Source organism: Canis lupus, chromosome 32 (genome assembly GCF_011100685.1).
Source record: "Canis lupus familiaris isolate Mischka breed German Shepherd chromosome 32, alternate assembly UU_Cfam_GSD_1.0, whole genome shotgun sequence".
NCBI classification, from domain to species: domain Eukaryota; kingdom Metazoa; phylum Chordata; class Mammalia; order Carnivora; family Canidae; genus Canis; species Canis lupus.
Genome location: NC_049253.1, coordinates 7,677,213 through 7,694,319, shown reverse-complemented (window position 1 = coordinate 7,694,319; position 17,107 = coordinate 7,677,213). Strand labels below are relative to the sequence as shown.

At 37.3% G+C, this 17,107-nt stretch overlaps 1 protein-coding gene across 17 annotated transcripts in view; it reads left to right on the top strand.

Moving 5' to 3' along the window:
- ALPK1 (alpha kinase 1) overlaps positions 1-17,107 on the top strand; it is a 136,298-nt gene that overhangs the window by 64,196 nt on the left and 54,995 nt on the right. For 16 of the 17 annotated variants that reach the window (XM_038581883.1, XM_038581882.1, XM_038581871.1 and 13 more), the window contains 2 exons: positions 9,115-9,346; positions 13,928-14,082. In XM_038581883.1, coding sequence (XP_038437811.1) covers positions 9,226-9,346; positions 13,928-14,082 — 276 coding nt within the window. In that variant the 5' untranslated portion in view covers positions 9,115-9,225. Of the gene's footprint in view, positions 1-9,114; positions 9,347-13,927; positions 14,083-17,107 lie in introns of those variants that run through there. The other variant, XM_038581885.1, reaches the window with a different exon arrangement.

Genomic DNA, 17,107 nt, shown 5'->3' with positions numbered 1-17,107 from the left:
GGTCCCTGGGTAGCTCAGTTGTTTAAATATCTGTCTTTGGCACAGGTCATGATCCTAGAGTCCCTGGATCAAGCTCCCCGATGGAGCCCCATGATGGAGCACCAGCACGGGCTCCCTGCTCAGCAGGGAATCTGCTTCTTCCTCTCCTTCTGCCCCTCCCCCTGCTCATGTTCTCTTTCTGGCTTGCTCACTCTCTCTCAAATAAATATATAAAAACTTAAAAAAAAAAAAAAGATTATAGGACCATAAAGTTTTTCTGTTTCTTCTTGGTTACTTTTAAGTAAGTTATGCTTTTATAGAAATTGCCCATTTTATTGTTTTCAAATTTGTTGGTAAAAAAATGTTTCTAATATTCCCTTATTTGCTTCTTAAAAATCTCTGTAGAATCTGTAATGCCCCCTCCTAAAATGATTTGTTCTCTATCTCTTGAACAAGTTTACCAAAAATTTGTCAATTTCAGTGGTCCTTTGAAAGAACTTTATTTTGTGAAGCTTCCTTTTGAATATTTGTTTTTTATTACATTAATCTCTGTTCTTACTTTTATTTCCTTTTACTTTTTTCATTTATTTTTTCTATTTATTTCCTTACTTTTGGTTATTTCAGCTCAACTCATTAATTTTCGAACATTCTTTATTTCTAAGTATTTTGCTTATAAATTTCCTTTCATAAAGGGACACCTGAGTGGCTCAGTGGTTGAGCATCTGCCTTTGGCTCAGGGCATGATCCTGGGGTCCTGGGATCGAGTCCTGCATCAGACTTCCCGCGGGGACCCTGCATCTCCTTCTGCCTATGTCTCTGCCTCTCTCTGTGTGTCTCTCATGAATAGAGAAATAAAAATATTTTTAAAAAATAATAATAAAAAAATTTTCCTTCTATGTTCCACTTTGAATTCCACATTTTATCTCTATGATTATATATTTGCATATTTTTCTTTATGGTTCTTTCACTTTTTTTTCATATATATTTAAAGCTATGCTTCTAGATGCTACAAGTTTAAAACTACTATAACTTCCTGGTGAACTGAACCATGTATCATTAAGTGGCTTTTTAATCTTCATTAACATTTTTTTTGCCTTAATGTCTATTTTGTCTGATATTAATATACGTATACTTTCTTTTAGTTAGTATTTTTTTAAAACAGCTTTTTCTATATTATTACCTTTGAGCTTTCTTTATTCTTATGCTTTAAGTAAATCCATGTAACTATTTTTTTTATTTTTATTTTTTTTTAAAGATTTTATTTATTTATTCATGATAGTCACACAGAGAGAGGGAGAGAGAGAGGCAGAGACACAGGCAGGGATTCGACGTGGGATTCGATCCCGGGTCTCCAGGATCGCGCCCTGGGCCAAAGGCAGGTGCCAAACCGCTGCGCCACCCAGGGATCCCCTCCATGTAACTATTTTTAAAAATCAAATCTATCTTTATCTTTTTACTGTAGCATTTAGTTCATTTATATTTATTGGAAATACTGATATATTCAAATTTATTTCTACCATCATATGTTGTATTTTAAATTTATTCTGGTGTGTCTGAGTGGCTCAGTCATTAAGCAAGTGACTCTTGGTTTCAGCTCAAGTCATGATCTCGGAGTTGTGAGATCAAGCCCTGCATCAGGCTCTATGCTCAGGATGGCATCTGCTTCAGATTCTCTCTCCCTCCCACTCTCTTTCTCTCTCACAAATAAGTAAATAAATAAAATCTTTTAAAAAAAATTTATCCTGACTCTTCATTAGTTTTTTCCCCTTTCTTTTCTTGTCTTCTTCTTAAAGATTTTTTTTATTTATTTATTTATTTATTTATTTATTTATTTATTTATTTATTTATGAGAGAGAGAGGAATTGAGAGTGTATGAGCAGGGCTCTTGCTCAGTGGGGAGGAACAAGCAGACTCTGCACTGAGCATGGAGCCCAATGTGGGACCTGATCCCAAGATCCTAAGATCATGATGAGCTGAAATCAAAAGTGAGTCACTCAACCAACTGAGCCATCCAGGTGCCCCTCTTGCCTCTTTTGGATGTTTTCTTTCTTTTCAAAAAGCTTTTACCTTCTACTAGTTTAAAAGTTATAGTTTTTTATTTCAGGTTTTAAGGATCACCTTAGAAATTTTTATCAGTCTAAAGTTAATATCTCCCTTCATCCTACAAAATCCAAGATCTTAAAACACTTTAACATCACTCTCTTCCTGATATATATGCTGTTTGTATGTGTATTTTTTCTAATTTTTCATCTCATAATATGTTGTTATTGTTGTAGCTTTATACAGTCAATATTTATATTTAGCCAACAAGTCACCTTTTGTTGCATAGTATTTTTTCTTGAATCTCAGGCCCTTCATCTGTGATCACTTTCCTTTTACCTAAAGTAGATACTTTAGAGATTTGTTTAGTAACAACCTGTTGATGTTTATTTTTAAATATTTTTATTTTTCAAGGTTTCTCCCCCAGCATATTGAAGATATCCTTTCATTGTCTTCTAGTTTCCATTGTTGCTTTCAGTAGGTAGCTATAAATTCATTGTTGTTTCTTTGAAGTTACTTTGTCTTTTCTCTCTGGCTACTTTAAAGATCTTCTGTATGCCTTTGGTGTTCCCTAGTTTTGCTAAGATATTTCTAAGTATAGATTTTTATTTATTTGTTTAACCTGCTTGAAGATTATAGATATTTTAATTACTTTCTCCTGTTCTAAAATTCTTAGTCATTATCTCTCCAAACATTTCTCTTGCTTCCTCCCCTTCTTTCCATCTAGGATTCTCATGAGACACATGTTAGAGTTTTTCCATGAATGCTCTCTGTTTCTTAACTTCTCTTTTGAATTTTCCATCTCTCTGTCTTCTTTTGTTGCATTTTAGATGAGATGTTTTGATTTATCAACGAGTTTAAAAATTCTGACTTCAACCAGAACTAGTATTTTACCAAACCTAATTCATGGAATATTACATTTTAAATTATTATTTTTTAATGTATAGAAATTCTATTTGATTCTTTTTCAACCTTCCTATGCCTTTTTATACTTTCTTACTCATAACTCATACATTCAACATAATCTTTCAGATCTTTAAACATGTATATTTTATAGTCTATATGTGATAATTCCACTACCTAAATTCTTTGAAGTTCTGATCTATCTGTTGTTTCTTCTTTCACCCATTATTTCCTCTTACCTTATGCATTTTGTGAACATTGATCAAGAACTCATATTTCTTGGTATTTTAAAGATGGAAATTCTTTCAAGCTTATTTTGAAGCCGGATTCCTTTTGAGAAGATTATGTTTCATTCCACCAATTGCCTGGAAAACTACAAACCTAGAACCTTTCTTTTTTTTCCATGGACTTCACATATGTAAAATCACCTCTTATTTGCTATAGCTATTTTAAATAGCAAACACAGGGTTAGAATATTATTTATCTCTGGAGATCTTGAGAAACATTGTATAAAAGCTAAAGAATAAATGAAAAAGATGTCTAGGTATTTGACATGTTTTCAATAAACATAGTTAATTTAAGAATTTACATGAAATCTGCATGATCCTCAAGGTGGGGATGTCATTATGTTATAAATTGGAGTTTACAAGGTGTGTCCTCCTGAAGCTTTAGGATCATTTTTAAATAACGTATTTTAAAGTAATTATCAGGTAGAGGTTTTGTGGATCTCATGACTTCAAATTCTCAAGGGGAAAACATTTCATTTTCCTCTAAGAAGGAGTATGTTTTGCCACAGGCAAATTTCTTGGGAGGTGGCAGGAGAGGATGGGGACTTATTTTTAGCTCACCCTTACACTGAAGATTCAACCTTTTAGGACATAAGTTTTATGCAAGGGAGAGTTTCCTCTTATATGTCCCACCTTGGGGAGGCCTTTGGTTTTATTTCCTCTCTTTCCACACTCCAAGATAGTGAAAACCAAAGTTTCGTCTTACAGTGTTTGCAAATACACTCAAGACAAAAGCTAGCTTCTGTGTTCGTTAACTTTCTGGGTTCCACTTTTACTTGGTTGGTGTTTTCTGAGTAGTCTCTCCTTTCTTACCATGTTATTGATACATTTTAGAGATGTTAAAGTGTTTTTCCAGCATTTTTACTTGTTTTCAGTGGGAATATTGGTCAGGATGTTTAGACTTCCATACTGCTAGAAATAGAAGTCTACTCTTTCAGGTTTTGGTGACTTAGAGTTGCCTTCTCTTATCCCTTTCTATTCAGTTTTAAAATGCTAACAATGGCCATTACCCAGAAATATCTATCCAAGGCACACAGTTGTCTTACACTCCAATCAGACTTCTCTTTCTCCTTTTGTTTCCCTACTTGCACCAACCAGTACCAGAGACAGTATGGTCAGAGTTTGTGTGTAGGGTTACTCAGGGGAGGGTGAAAGGGTAGAAAAAAGCTGGATTGTCATTGCTAGTGACTGATTGGAGAAATGCATTTTGTTGTTCTATGTTGAAGACCAGAATACATTTTCTCATAGAAGCAATATGATAGGTGATTTTGAATGTAGATCAAAAAGTATGTTTAGTGTAATTATTTATGTACATATGAATTAAATGAGCTCTGTGGGTTTGCTTATGAATCTAACTGGTCATTAATTGAATTCCAACAAAGATATTTTAGACTGAGCTTTTGGACTATAATCATATTAAATATGCCTTGTGTGGTTCATTTCAAAGTATTTATGTCTTATTCTTGTAATTTATAAACTCCTTGACAGTATAGACCATCTTTCCTACTTCTTTATCTTCCCTACATCTTCTAGTTTAAGAATTATGAGTAGATGGCCAGTGGATTATTTCAGAATGTCAGCCGGTAGACCATGGAATATCTTTGGAACTCTTTTATTTTCCCTAATTTATCCCCCATCTGGGTACTAATTGTCCAAGGAAAAAAACCTCACGAATTCCAAAAGAAATGGGGCTTTGAATAAAACTTTTAATGATTGCTGATTTGTCAATTGTAACTCAGCCACTCAGTTAAATTCTAGGTCACGAATAGAAATGAAGTACACAAGTATCAAAATCAAACATGGAATGTATGAACACGTGATCATTTGGCTATGGGTATGCCTGTGTGCCTTAGATTCTAAACTTTGTTGGGTATCTATGTTATTCTAAAGGTATCTACTTGTATGTCCTATTGCTTTTGCTGACCTCTTTCTGTTTAATTTTTAGAAAAAAATATATTGGGGGATGTCAAAATAGAAAAACTAATCCATACATTACAAAAAATATAGGGAAACTAACGTTCTTCAATTTAGAAATAAGTACAGCTCGCAGAATGCCACAGTTCAGGGAGCAAAAATTGTTATGTTTTGAAATTGAAAATGATTCTTTTATAAAGGAAGCTGACCACAATTTCCAGCAGGACTGTTGCCTGAAGGAAAATTTCCTAGGCTTCAGCCTCTGTTATGCTTAACAATGAACCATACAAGTCTGGACAGATGGTTGGATTCCAAAGTGTTTCTCATGTTACAGTATTTTTTTCCTATTGTCTTTCCTGAATTCTGCAGGGAAAAGAGAAAATGCTATAACTTTCAAAAAGTATAAAGAATATCCTCAGTACATTTTGGGAAGTCACAAGTACTAAATATTAATTATCTCAGAAATCTCTTTTTGTTTTTTTAGAAATACTTTCTTGGTTAAAATCCAATTGCTAAAAAAAATAAATAAATAAAAATAAAATAAAATCCAATTGCTTATTCTGGACAGTATGACCTATCTTCCTTACTGTCTTTATTGCTAGAAATACAAAATGTAAGATGTATTTATATCTTTTCATAGAAGATCTCTTCTATGTTCCTTGTCTCAAAGTATGGTAAAATTATCCATTCCACTTTGAGCTATGGTAAAGTAAAAAAAACTCAGGATTCTTTTCAAGGACATTCATATCCATCCAACAGCAATACTGCATTTATTCTCTAAACAGCCCTCAAATTTGTCCAATTTTCTGTATCTCTATTACTCTGGTCTGGTGATCTGATATTTCTCACCTGGATTGTTGCAATAAATGCCCAACTGATCTACCTGCAATCACCTTCTTCCTCTCTTCCCCTAATATACGCTACAATCCAAACAGAATGAATGTTTCCAGATGCAAATCTGCTCATGTTCCTCCTGCTACCAGTAGTGTCCTATGACACTTAGGGTAAGCACAAAATTCCTTACCTGGCACACAGGTGCCAGCTAAACAACCTGAACAACCCCTACTTAACTCTCCAAACTCACCCCATATCAACTTTCTCCTTTTATCTCTAGGTCAACTAATTTGGCCTTCTTTCATTTCCTCTATATTTCTTTCTACATCAGGGCTGTTCTTCACCATTTTAACTTCATTAAGCCCTGTTCTTCTTACAGAGTTTAATTCCAACATCACATCCTTAGGGAATCCCCCATTCACCTTCTCTTGTTTTACCCAAATTATTAGGTCAAGTCCTGTTGTTTTCCCTCACAGAACCACATAGCTTATCTCTCTTTCACAGCACTTAGACAAAAGGAGGAGATTTATGATCCTGTGCATTAGGCATCCGGGTTTCAAGTGAGGGAACAAAAGCAGAGTTATATTTATTTAGTAATCCACCTCTAAGATTCAAGCCAACATTTCTAAACCACAGAAAAAAGTGTACATAAAAATATTATACTTAAGTGTTCTCAAAAGAGCCAGGAATTATTCAGTAAATAAGTATCAGATGTTCTTCAGCAATAGATAGGCTGCTGAGTATGTAATTTAAGACCTAGAAATATATTAGCAATTATTCCCACTTAACCCCCATAAAATACAGAGAAGAAAAATGAGTCTCAAAGTGAATCTCAAAGGTATCACAAATACTTAAAGATGAGAATGAAATAGAATTAGTCACAAATATCTGTTGAACACTATTATATGTAACAATTTTCCTATAACCAAGTCTGCTTTCTATTACTACATGCTATTTCTGTTTAAACACTTACAGAAACAGAGCAATTAAGATTTATTTTAATTTTTCAGTATAACAAAAGACAGCTTTCTACCTTAAAAGGATAATATGGCACCAATAAAACATTACTATATGCCTTTTAGACAAAGGGATGATGTAAAAGTATATTACAGTACAGTATTATTTCTTTGTGCATGAACTCTTCATATTTACTTATTATACCCCTCTTTCTACACGAAGTCCTAAAAAGGATCCTAGAAAAAAAAAGAACCTCCTTCTTGGTTTTATTTGAAGAAAAGGGAATGCGTCCTATTCACCCATAGCTAATTGCAAGCAAAGTTTGTTAACTTTCCCAATCACCAACTGCATTTCTCAATCACCATACTAACCTCCCATTCTAGCCACATCTCCCTTTTTCAAGAATGGTGGGAATGGAATGCCATAGCTACATGGCCTCTTACGCACAGTAGTCCACTAATTAGCTCTCTGACCAGCCCTTACTTCTTGATTCCTTTCGTAGAAAGACAAGCTAATGGTCAGCTCTTACTACACAACATTGACTTAAAAACACTTGAGCTAAAAGGGACATTGAAAAACAGTTAGTCCAACAACCCAAACCATACAGGAGTACTTTCTCAAACGTCTTACACAGAAGAGAAATTTAATTTATAGTTATGCTTAAATGTTTCTAGTAACTAATTCCTCACGATCTCAACTTTTTTTGGGGGGGGGTTATGATCTCAACTTTTGTGAATATTCTTTCAAGTCATAAGAATTTTGTATTCAAATACTCTACTTATATTCTTCACCAACAATACACAATTATTTTAATGAAACAAGCCTGTAACATCCTAAAATTTTGTTTTGGCCATTTATCTGTATAAAGAGTGTGTGTGTGTGTGTGTGTGTGTGTGTGTGTTTAAATCCAAAGCATATAGAGTATACCAGTCACGTTAGAATGAAAAATGAAAAGTGTAGATTATACAATTAGCTCATCCTTCATTTTGTGTTCCTGTTAAGTCTTAGAATAAAAATAAAATAGAAAAAATGTTATCTTGCTTTTTGAAATTCAAAACTAGCTTCTTAAAGTGAGGCCTTTTTATCCAACACTTACACAATAATTCACAGCTTTAAGATTTTCAGTGATTACTTCATTGCATGTATTAAGTTAGAAGACAAAGGGACTGGAGCCATCCATTTATCTGTTACTCTCTTCCCTTTCAGACTCTCTTGCTTTGGTAATAAAATTCTATGTGCCCTCTAAGGGTGTCTAAACCAGACAGCAGCTCCACATTCTATTCTGACAAACTCAGAAAGAGTTTCTTTGTTTCATTTGTTCATTATAAACAAAACAAAAGGAAGTTTGTTTTGTTTACAATGTACATTCTTTAATAAAGGGAAGGCAGACAAAAAGATTTGTTAATCTAGTGACTTTCTGGTATTTATTTGCCAGGCATTTTTGTACTGTCAGTAATTTATTTTGTTCTTTAAATTACCTTGACTGCCATAGATTATTACAGCATATTCACATTTACATATGAAATCTCTCAACTGTACATATGTGAAATAGCAATATAAGTAGATTCACCCATCCATATGATAAACTCATCCATATGATAGATCTAGGAAATTGAGTTATCTAAGATACATTTCTCTATTTTATTTGGCAACCTGCCTGGCTGTGAAGAGCTTTAAATTTGGCATCTGTCATTGCCTATCTTGGTCCAAATTATATGATGCTAAGTACCATGAAGAATACTTCACAGGGGAAATCAGTAGTGGGTTATGAGAATGGTAAACTTCGTATCACCATGGGCTTGTATCTGAATATTAGAACTGTTAGCCAGATGCTTCCTGTAGACTTCCAGACAGACAGAAAGTGTGGTGCCACTGGGATCCAGAGACACTGATGTAAAGTATGCAGGAGATACATAAATCATAGGGTATATTCATTTCATTTGGCTTCGTGGGACTCCACTGACATCACTGCGGGTAACCAAGGTCTGCACGAGGAGCCTCTCCCTTTTGCTCTCTGACGCCTTCGAGGTGCTGCCCATCTAGACCAGGCCCTGCAGTAATTTCACACACTCCCCTAATAAAGTCTTCAGGGGCTGTCATGTATTTTCATGTGTTTGCCCTATTATCCCTCCCTGCTTGAGTCTTACAGATAATTGATGATGCTTCAGTTAATCATCTTTCTCCCGCCTTTGTTCACCAGGTACCTCCGCCTTGAAGGGACTCTTTTATTGAGAATCGATGTCTTCTTCTGAGTAATTGATCACCATAGACCCGGGGACACTTGACTCATCATTGAGGAAGAGTAATTATCATGAATAATCAAAAAGCTATAGCTACACTACTGCAAGAGTGCAAGCAAGTGCTGGACCAACTCTTGTTGGAGGCGTCAGATGTGTCGCAGGAGGACAAGGGCGAGGACCAGCAGTACAGAGGTGAGGTCCTGATGGGGGGCACTGGGGGAAGGGGGAAGCCAGCAGGTTTGCTCTCAACTCCCCTGCCTGAACGACATGTTTTCATCTCTGCCCTATTTTTCTTCTCTTGGCAGATGACCACCGAGAGATGAGTGGATTTCTAGGGCATGAATGGGACATGGGCTGCAGGCGGACGGGCAGGGGAGGAAGCCCACTTTGTTGCAGTGAATTGCTGTCAGTTCTAATTTTAGGCTTCAGTAAACATGAGGCTACAAGAAAACAGTTTAGTTCAAGAAGAACAAAGCGTGCAAGTGGGCTGGTGCACGTAAATTTCAATTATTAAAAAATTGAAGCAACTTCTGAATGGTGGCACATACTTTTTTTCAAACTAGGCTTTTGTGCCTCATCAGTTTTCATAGGCTTCTATGGTTTCCATAAATATGTCATCTCATTGGTTCAATTGACACATTTCTCATGATGCATTCACATGCCGTTTGTAAAATAAATCCTCTCCTACTGATAAATACTGATTGCATCATTATTGGGGTATAAGAATTTGGCCTTTTGCTCATTTCATAGTTTATGCCATTCATGGTTTTAGATAGGTCATTGTTTGGGAAGTTTTGATCACAAAGTCTAGAGAGTTAAAGTATTTCTTATTTCTTCCATAGCCAGTTTTGGAGAGAAAATCTTTTTTCCTTAGATTTCTTTTTAGCATTTGAATAAATTTTCCTCTATTTCTACAAGTGTGTCCCTTTTATGGCCTTTTAATATTTTTCTTTGTATTTTTAGTGATTTTCTATTCCTTGCAGAAATAAGATTACTACACAAAATACATACTTCCCATTTCTTTTGTTGTTGAGGATTATGTGATGGGAAAACATTCTGGAGGAGCCTTTGCCCTACATTCTTGTATATAGGCACACACATTTTTTACAGTCACTTTTAGGTACCTATAGATGTCTTAAATTTTTTGTAATCTGTCATTTATGCTTCTTTCAAGATTAAGTGCCCTATGTTCCATTGTTTCTCAATACCTTAGTTTATGCATTTTCCTTATTTACTGGCCAGAAACACAACAGTGTGATTTTGCTTGCTAGTTATTTGTACCCATCAGCCTGAGCACACAGTGGCAGGTGTTAGCCCCTTGTCAGGGAACAGCAGGTACCTCCAGAACATGCTTCACTGCTGCTTGTTCTAGTTCTCCCCAGGGGCAGTATGTTGTGTTCTATCTACTGAAGTTTTTCTCTTGTCCTTTTGTTACATGGCATCCTTTGTCTCTTCAGCCCAAATTCCTTTAAGTTTTGTGTTCTCCCTAGTGAAAATTCAGAGCCCCCAATTGGGTAGCATTTTCTTCTTTTTCTTCCCAAGTGCCACAGAATAGGAGAAATAATCAGTTTAGTTCCAGGTATGGCAAATTAGGGCCACAAAATCACTCAATTAGCAATGGCCCTTCAGGTAAGCTGCTTGGAGTAGAGAAGCAGAAGAGGGTACTGCTCTTTCAGGGGCTGACTGCTGGGCTTGGCTGAATCTGATAAGCCAATGGGAGAGGAAATCTATGCTGAGCCATTGACAATCTATCTCAGCATTAATTGATCCCCATGGGGGCAAGCTGCATGATCCACTCCAAGCACCATCAGTACAACTGAATGTGGTCTGAGCATTCAGTTCTTCCCTTAGTAGGTGGTTTCTGATTAATACAGGTGGGCAGACTGTGGGCAGACTGTGCTGCCACCAAAGTTGTCATTCGCATGTACTCCAAGAGAAAAGCATTATTACAAGGTCACCTATGGTGACAGGACAAGTCAGAGGACTTGAACATGATTTCTGTGATTTTATTTGTTCCCTCTCCTCCTCTCAACCCTATACTCTTCCCTCAGAAATTGTCCCTGTCAACCTGGGAGACTACCCCCAGCAACTTCCTCAAAAATAGAGAAGGAACTAAACTCTAAATGTAGACATATTTTTAAAATGTATTTCAAAGGCACCATTTACTTCAATATGTCACAGTGGACTATCCAGGTTCTGGCATGATCTTCAGGGAAAGGTGTGGTATGAGGAAGGCAAAAATGAGTTGTATGGAATAGATTTTTCTCTGTCATCATGAAAAAAAAAGAAAATATTTATATAGTGCCAGTGTATGGTGAAATTCTTTGAATCCAAAAATCAGATTCCAGTTGTCATTTGACTACCCATTTGACTCTTGAGCTTGATCCTTATGGACAGAATGTCCAAACAATTTATCAGTCAAATGGGACACTTGAGAGTGAGAAGGAGCACTATTAGTAAGTACACTGGGACCCCATTGGAATGACCTAAGTGAATAGGACTAAATAGTGATCCTAATCCTTACTATTTAGAAATATCATTTAAGAAACTTTTTCTAGGGGCACCAAGAGTGGCTCAGTTAGTTAAATGGCCAACTCTTGGGTCATGGGTTCACTGTCGTCGGTTTCAGCCCTGCATTGGCCTCTCTACTCAGTGTGGAATCTTCTTTAGATTCTTTCTCCCTCCCCCTCTGCCCCTCTTCTCCCTCTCTCTCTCTCTCTCTCTCTTCTCTCACTCACAAATAAATAAAATATTTAATTTTTTTCTCTACATATATATTGGAACACTTTTGGCCATCAGAGGGCCAGGCTTTCTAACAGATTATGACCACATAGCCTCCTAATATGGCTCTGCTTTCTTTGGAGGAGTGCTATCACATAGCTGGTGCTCAGTAGTTTTGGATTGCTGAATCAGAGAGCAATGGTTTCAGTGTGATATTTGTAAATCATCCTCAGAAGTCCATACAGATTACTCATTGCTGTGGCCCATTTGATATCTCCTCAATACCAAGCAATGTTTTCCCATCAGCAGTATTCCTTACATTTGCCCAGTTGGTGGCAAGGACACAGATGGGCATCATAGACTAAGGCAGAGTTAGGTTTTCTTCCTTCTCTTCTTTTTGTTTTTCACTCTATCATATCTCTTTTTTCCTATTTAGCATGTCTCATGTAGATATAAGACTAATCCTTCTTTTAACCATCATGGTGTGATTTACAGCAATGATAAGACATGATGCCTGTCTTGAGGGAGCTCAAAGTCCAATGAGAGGACAGTGTGATTACAGAGCAATGGAATGAACACTGAAAAGCCATGCATTTTGGAGTCTGGGAGCACTCAGGAGAGACATTTTAATTCCACAGGGTAATCATGGCAGGCTGATAAGAAGTAGCCATGTTTGCCCTGAAGCCAGTGGGCCTGAGCTTGATCATGATAAAACTGGGAGAGAGCAATGAAAAAATGAAGACAAGATATACAAAACCATTAAAGAATTTTATACAGGGCAATGGCCTGGTCTATCTTGTGTTTTAGCAAAATGAGGACCAACAGTGTGGAAGTTGGAGTGGATGGAGCAAGACAGGAAGTGGTGATTCAGACAAGAGTTACTGATAATGAAAACGAGGAAATGGATTTTTAGGATCTATAGAACCCGATAACCAGTTAGATTGAGGGAGGAAGAAAGCAAAAAGCCTTGACTGACTTCTAGATTTCGGCTTGGGTGACTCAGTGAATGGTGGTAGCATTCATCAAAATAAAGAATAGAGAAACAGATTTAGAAAAAAGATGGTGAGTTCAACTTTGGATACTTTTTAAGTATGAAATGTCTGCAAGACAAGCACCTAAGGATTTATAATTGGCAGTCATATAATCAGGTCCATAACGCCATATCCAAAACACTGGGAGTTCACATGTGCTTGGGAATTCAGAATTCTTTCAAATGTTAGGAAGATAGTCTGGTGCAGGGGCCATCTGTTACATTCACACTCCAGCAGAAGTTGGGGCAGCATCTACAGTCAAACATTAAAATCTTTGCAGCAAAACTTTTGGCTAATCTCACTAAGTAAGATAAACAAGACCATAAAGAGCCTTTAGTCAATTCAAGTCTGGTTTGGATGCTAAACTTAAGAAAAAACATTCTCGTTTCCAGAGCTTTTTGCGTTTTCCAAGTTTGGAAAGGAGATTGTAGACCTCTATAATTAGGTTTGGCACCCAGGAAGAGATCAAATGTATCTACTAATGTAAAACAGGGACATTTCACAATACATTGATACCATTTCAAATTGCATTTGGGTTTTTTGTATTAATTGTCTATATTCAAATGTAGTCCATAGTGAAAGTATGAGATGAAGTGAGGTGAGGTCTTGGAGAAGTAAAAAGAGTTTGTACAAATTGACTCTGCATTACCCAGCTGCCACAAGTCCCAGGTGTCATTCCATCACAGGCCCATTCTCATTTTACAAGGAAAATAATATTTCCTTCATTCCTTTCTCTGATTCTTCATGCAGAGATAGTCACTGAAGTGTTTTACTTCCTGCTAAAAACCTTTCTTAATGCCTGACTACCCCAATTTACCTGAAGGGCAAAGTAGACCAGGGCCACCCCTGACAGATAGCTTTGCGCTATTATTCTTTGAGTCAGAACCACCAGCTTTAGACTAACCAGCAAGAGGTAAGAAATTTTTTTTTTTTTGCCACTGAGGTGCTTCATCATAACATTGGTAACTCAACAGCCTTTTCTTTGACTGCCATTTCCTTACCTGAACTCTGACCTTTTCAGCTTCACTCCCCAGCGAGTTAAGGACCCTGATCCAGGAGGCAAAGGAAATGAAGTGGCCCTTCGTGCCTGAAAAGTGGCAGTACAAACAAGCCGTGGGCCCAGAGGACAAAACAAACCTGCAGGATGTGATTGGCGCCGGGTTGCAGCAGTTACTGGTAGGAAAAGCCACACCACCTGTTCCTCTGACACCCCAAAGTGAGGCATTTAGTCTCTAAGTGGTCTAATAGATTAAATTTCTTTGAAGCATAAGACAGCCCCTACCCTTATGGTCAGCTCTGCCAGATTGACTAATGTGGGGGAAATACCTTTTAGAAACATTGCTTGCCTATAAGGCCTTCTGTTGGAAAGCCAAATCAAGTAAAAGTGAAGAAGGGTGGTCAGTGGGTCTACCAAGAAACCTGTCATCCAGAAATATGTATTATATCCTTGGTAGGCTGGAAGCGGTAGTTTTGATCCTGCCATATGTCATAACATTTTTATTTTGAAATGCTTTTTTTTAAGTTGACTAGCTTAAAAAAATAAATTCACCATTATTTCATCAATATGACTTGCTGTCTGCCGCACACCCACCACCCCCTGCCCAAACCCAGGATCCTCCTCACTCCCTTATCTCCTCACGACACAGGCTATTCAGGAAGCATGGAATCAGAGTCACTGACCTGTTTATTCCTCAGCTCTCTTACTGGAAATTAATCAAACTGATATCTCTACCTTGGATAGAAGAAGGACTCAGGAATAGCACATGAACTCAGACTTGAGCTCAGATTTCAGCCTTAGGTTCTGGGGATGCTACAGGGAGTGCCACTATTCTTTTTGGTAGCATTGTTTGTTACCTACAGTCTCTCTGACAATTGCCAAGGAAGAGAGTCTATTAGCTTTTATATTTTTTTTCTCATATAAAAATATTAATTATCTGGAGATCAGGCATTACAAGCACTGATATCCTAAAATCTTTGTTTCAGTTTATATGGGAATGTGTTTTTGGATCATCTCAAAATGAATGTATAGACTTTGTCTTTGCCTATCAAAACAGAAATCTGAGAAAGATTCCCTGATCTACATACATAAAATGGCATTTTTTGGAGGCTTAATAAAAATAGTAAAGCCCCCACTTTTCCCACACCCCTCCCCCAAAAAATAAACAAATAGACTGGGGCTAAGTAGACTGGGAACTGCAGGCAAAGGAGAATGAATATCTGGAAAGAAGGCAGTGATGAGCCAGGGATTTTAAATTTGCAGTCTTGGTATAGGTGGAAAAGCAGAATGGAATAAAAACTATAATTTGTCTGTCACTGTAGATTTTACAAAGTGCTTGCACATGAATCACCTCATTTAATTCTCAAAACGGCCCTCCGGTGATTATTACCATCATCATCCCCATTTTGCAGATGAGGAAATTAAGGTGCAGGGAAATTAATGTGTCCAGGGGAACAGACCAGTGAGTGGTGGCACTACTCCTTCCTCCATCTCACTGCCAATTCTCTGTCAGGTGGAATCCTTGAGACTTGTTTACTCTAAAGCAAGATGTAAGGCTGTCCAGTAGAATTTGCTGCAATCATGAAAATGTTCCATATCTCTGCTGCCCAATACATTAGACCCTGGCCACCTATGGCTCTCCAGCACTTGAAAAGTGGCAAGTATGACTGAAGAACTGACTTTTTTAAGTATTATTTAACTTTTTAAATCATTTTCTATATAAATAGCCACATGTGACTAGGGCTACTATTTTATTGAACGGGGAGCTCTTCAGCAGTGATGCTTAAAATAAGACCTCACATCAGGAGCACTTGATTACCTGGAAATGTGTGGGATATTCAGATTCTTACCCTCCGCCCCCAGTCTTACCAAATCAAGAACTCTGGGGCTGGGAGTCTAACAATGAGCGTTAGACAAGCTCTCCGGATGATTCTTGTGCATGCCTGAGTTTGAGAACCAGCCTTCTAAATAAAAGAATAGAATGAAGAGCGAAGGGGAAAATTAGAGAGCCTGACCAGGGATATGAGGGGAGAAGGGGCAAGGTAAGGTGTAAAGGAGACTCCAATGTGAAGGTTGCAGGAGACCAACAATAAAAGCAAACTCTCCTTCCCATCAATTCCAGGAACTTGTTTAGACTGAGACCAGCTCCTGAAAAGCCAATGGTTGCTTTACTTGCTTGGAGAGCCTTGGGTGATTTGGCCATTGGTGGCATAGAACTCTCAAGGCTTCCAAAGAAGGTGAGAACAGGATCGCTTCAGAGAAGGAGGGAACCCTGCTTTTGACCTTTGGGGCTTAGAAAGTTCCTCTGAAATTCAAACATAGGCTAAGTGGGGATGACAGAGCACACCACCATAACCAGTCCATCCCACAACCACCAGATCCCCCTCAGTGCATGAAGCTGATAGTGACTTTTGCAGAAAAACTTTTGAAAATTTGGTCTTGGTGCATTTGGGGGTTAATGTGAGTTGGGAGACAAGCTGCTTAGTTAGACCGTTTTAAGGATCCATTTATTATTTCTTCTACCTTCCCTCTGTATACTGCACGGATGTCATGGTTGGGGGAAATGGAGACATAGGGAATTTAAGATGTTTGTGTCCAGCTCACAAGATTACTAGTGGCAGCTCTAAGAATCAGTCCATTAGGCTTCTTTGGCCCCTGATGTATTTAACCTGGGAGCTTTTTGAACTCTCAGCATCATTTTCTTTAGCTTCCCCAGCAAGCTATAAATTAAGTAACCACACCTCCTAAAGACTCTTAGGATGCTTTCCTATTGTGTCAGACCCCAAGTGCACAATTACCAAACCACTCTGTTTTGTAAATAAGAGAACTATAGCACTCTGTGAACTCGTGCGACTTTTGATATCTTAGCTTGTCAAAAGTATCTCAAGTGAATTCCGTGATTTGTTTTTATCCCATTCTCCATTGATTTCAATATTATACTTTACTGAAGCTGGATGGCCCTGATTTAATAATCAATTAATTACGAAACTCTGTTCTGAAATAAAAAATTAGTCAAAGGCTGCTGACCTTGTCTTTTCAGCCAAGTTATCTCTTCTTATGGTTTTTTCACAAATCTAAACTTGCCCTGGTTTTCTTTGCCTTGAAATGAATCCTTCCCATAAAAAGTTTCCCCTCTACTTTTAAAATTCGCATTACACTTAGAGTGTAAACACTGCTAAGTTTAATTTAATTAAACTTAATTCC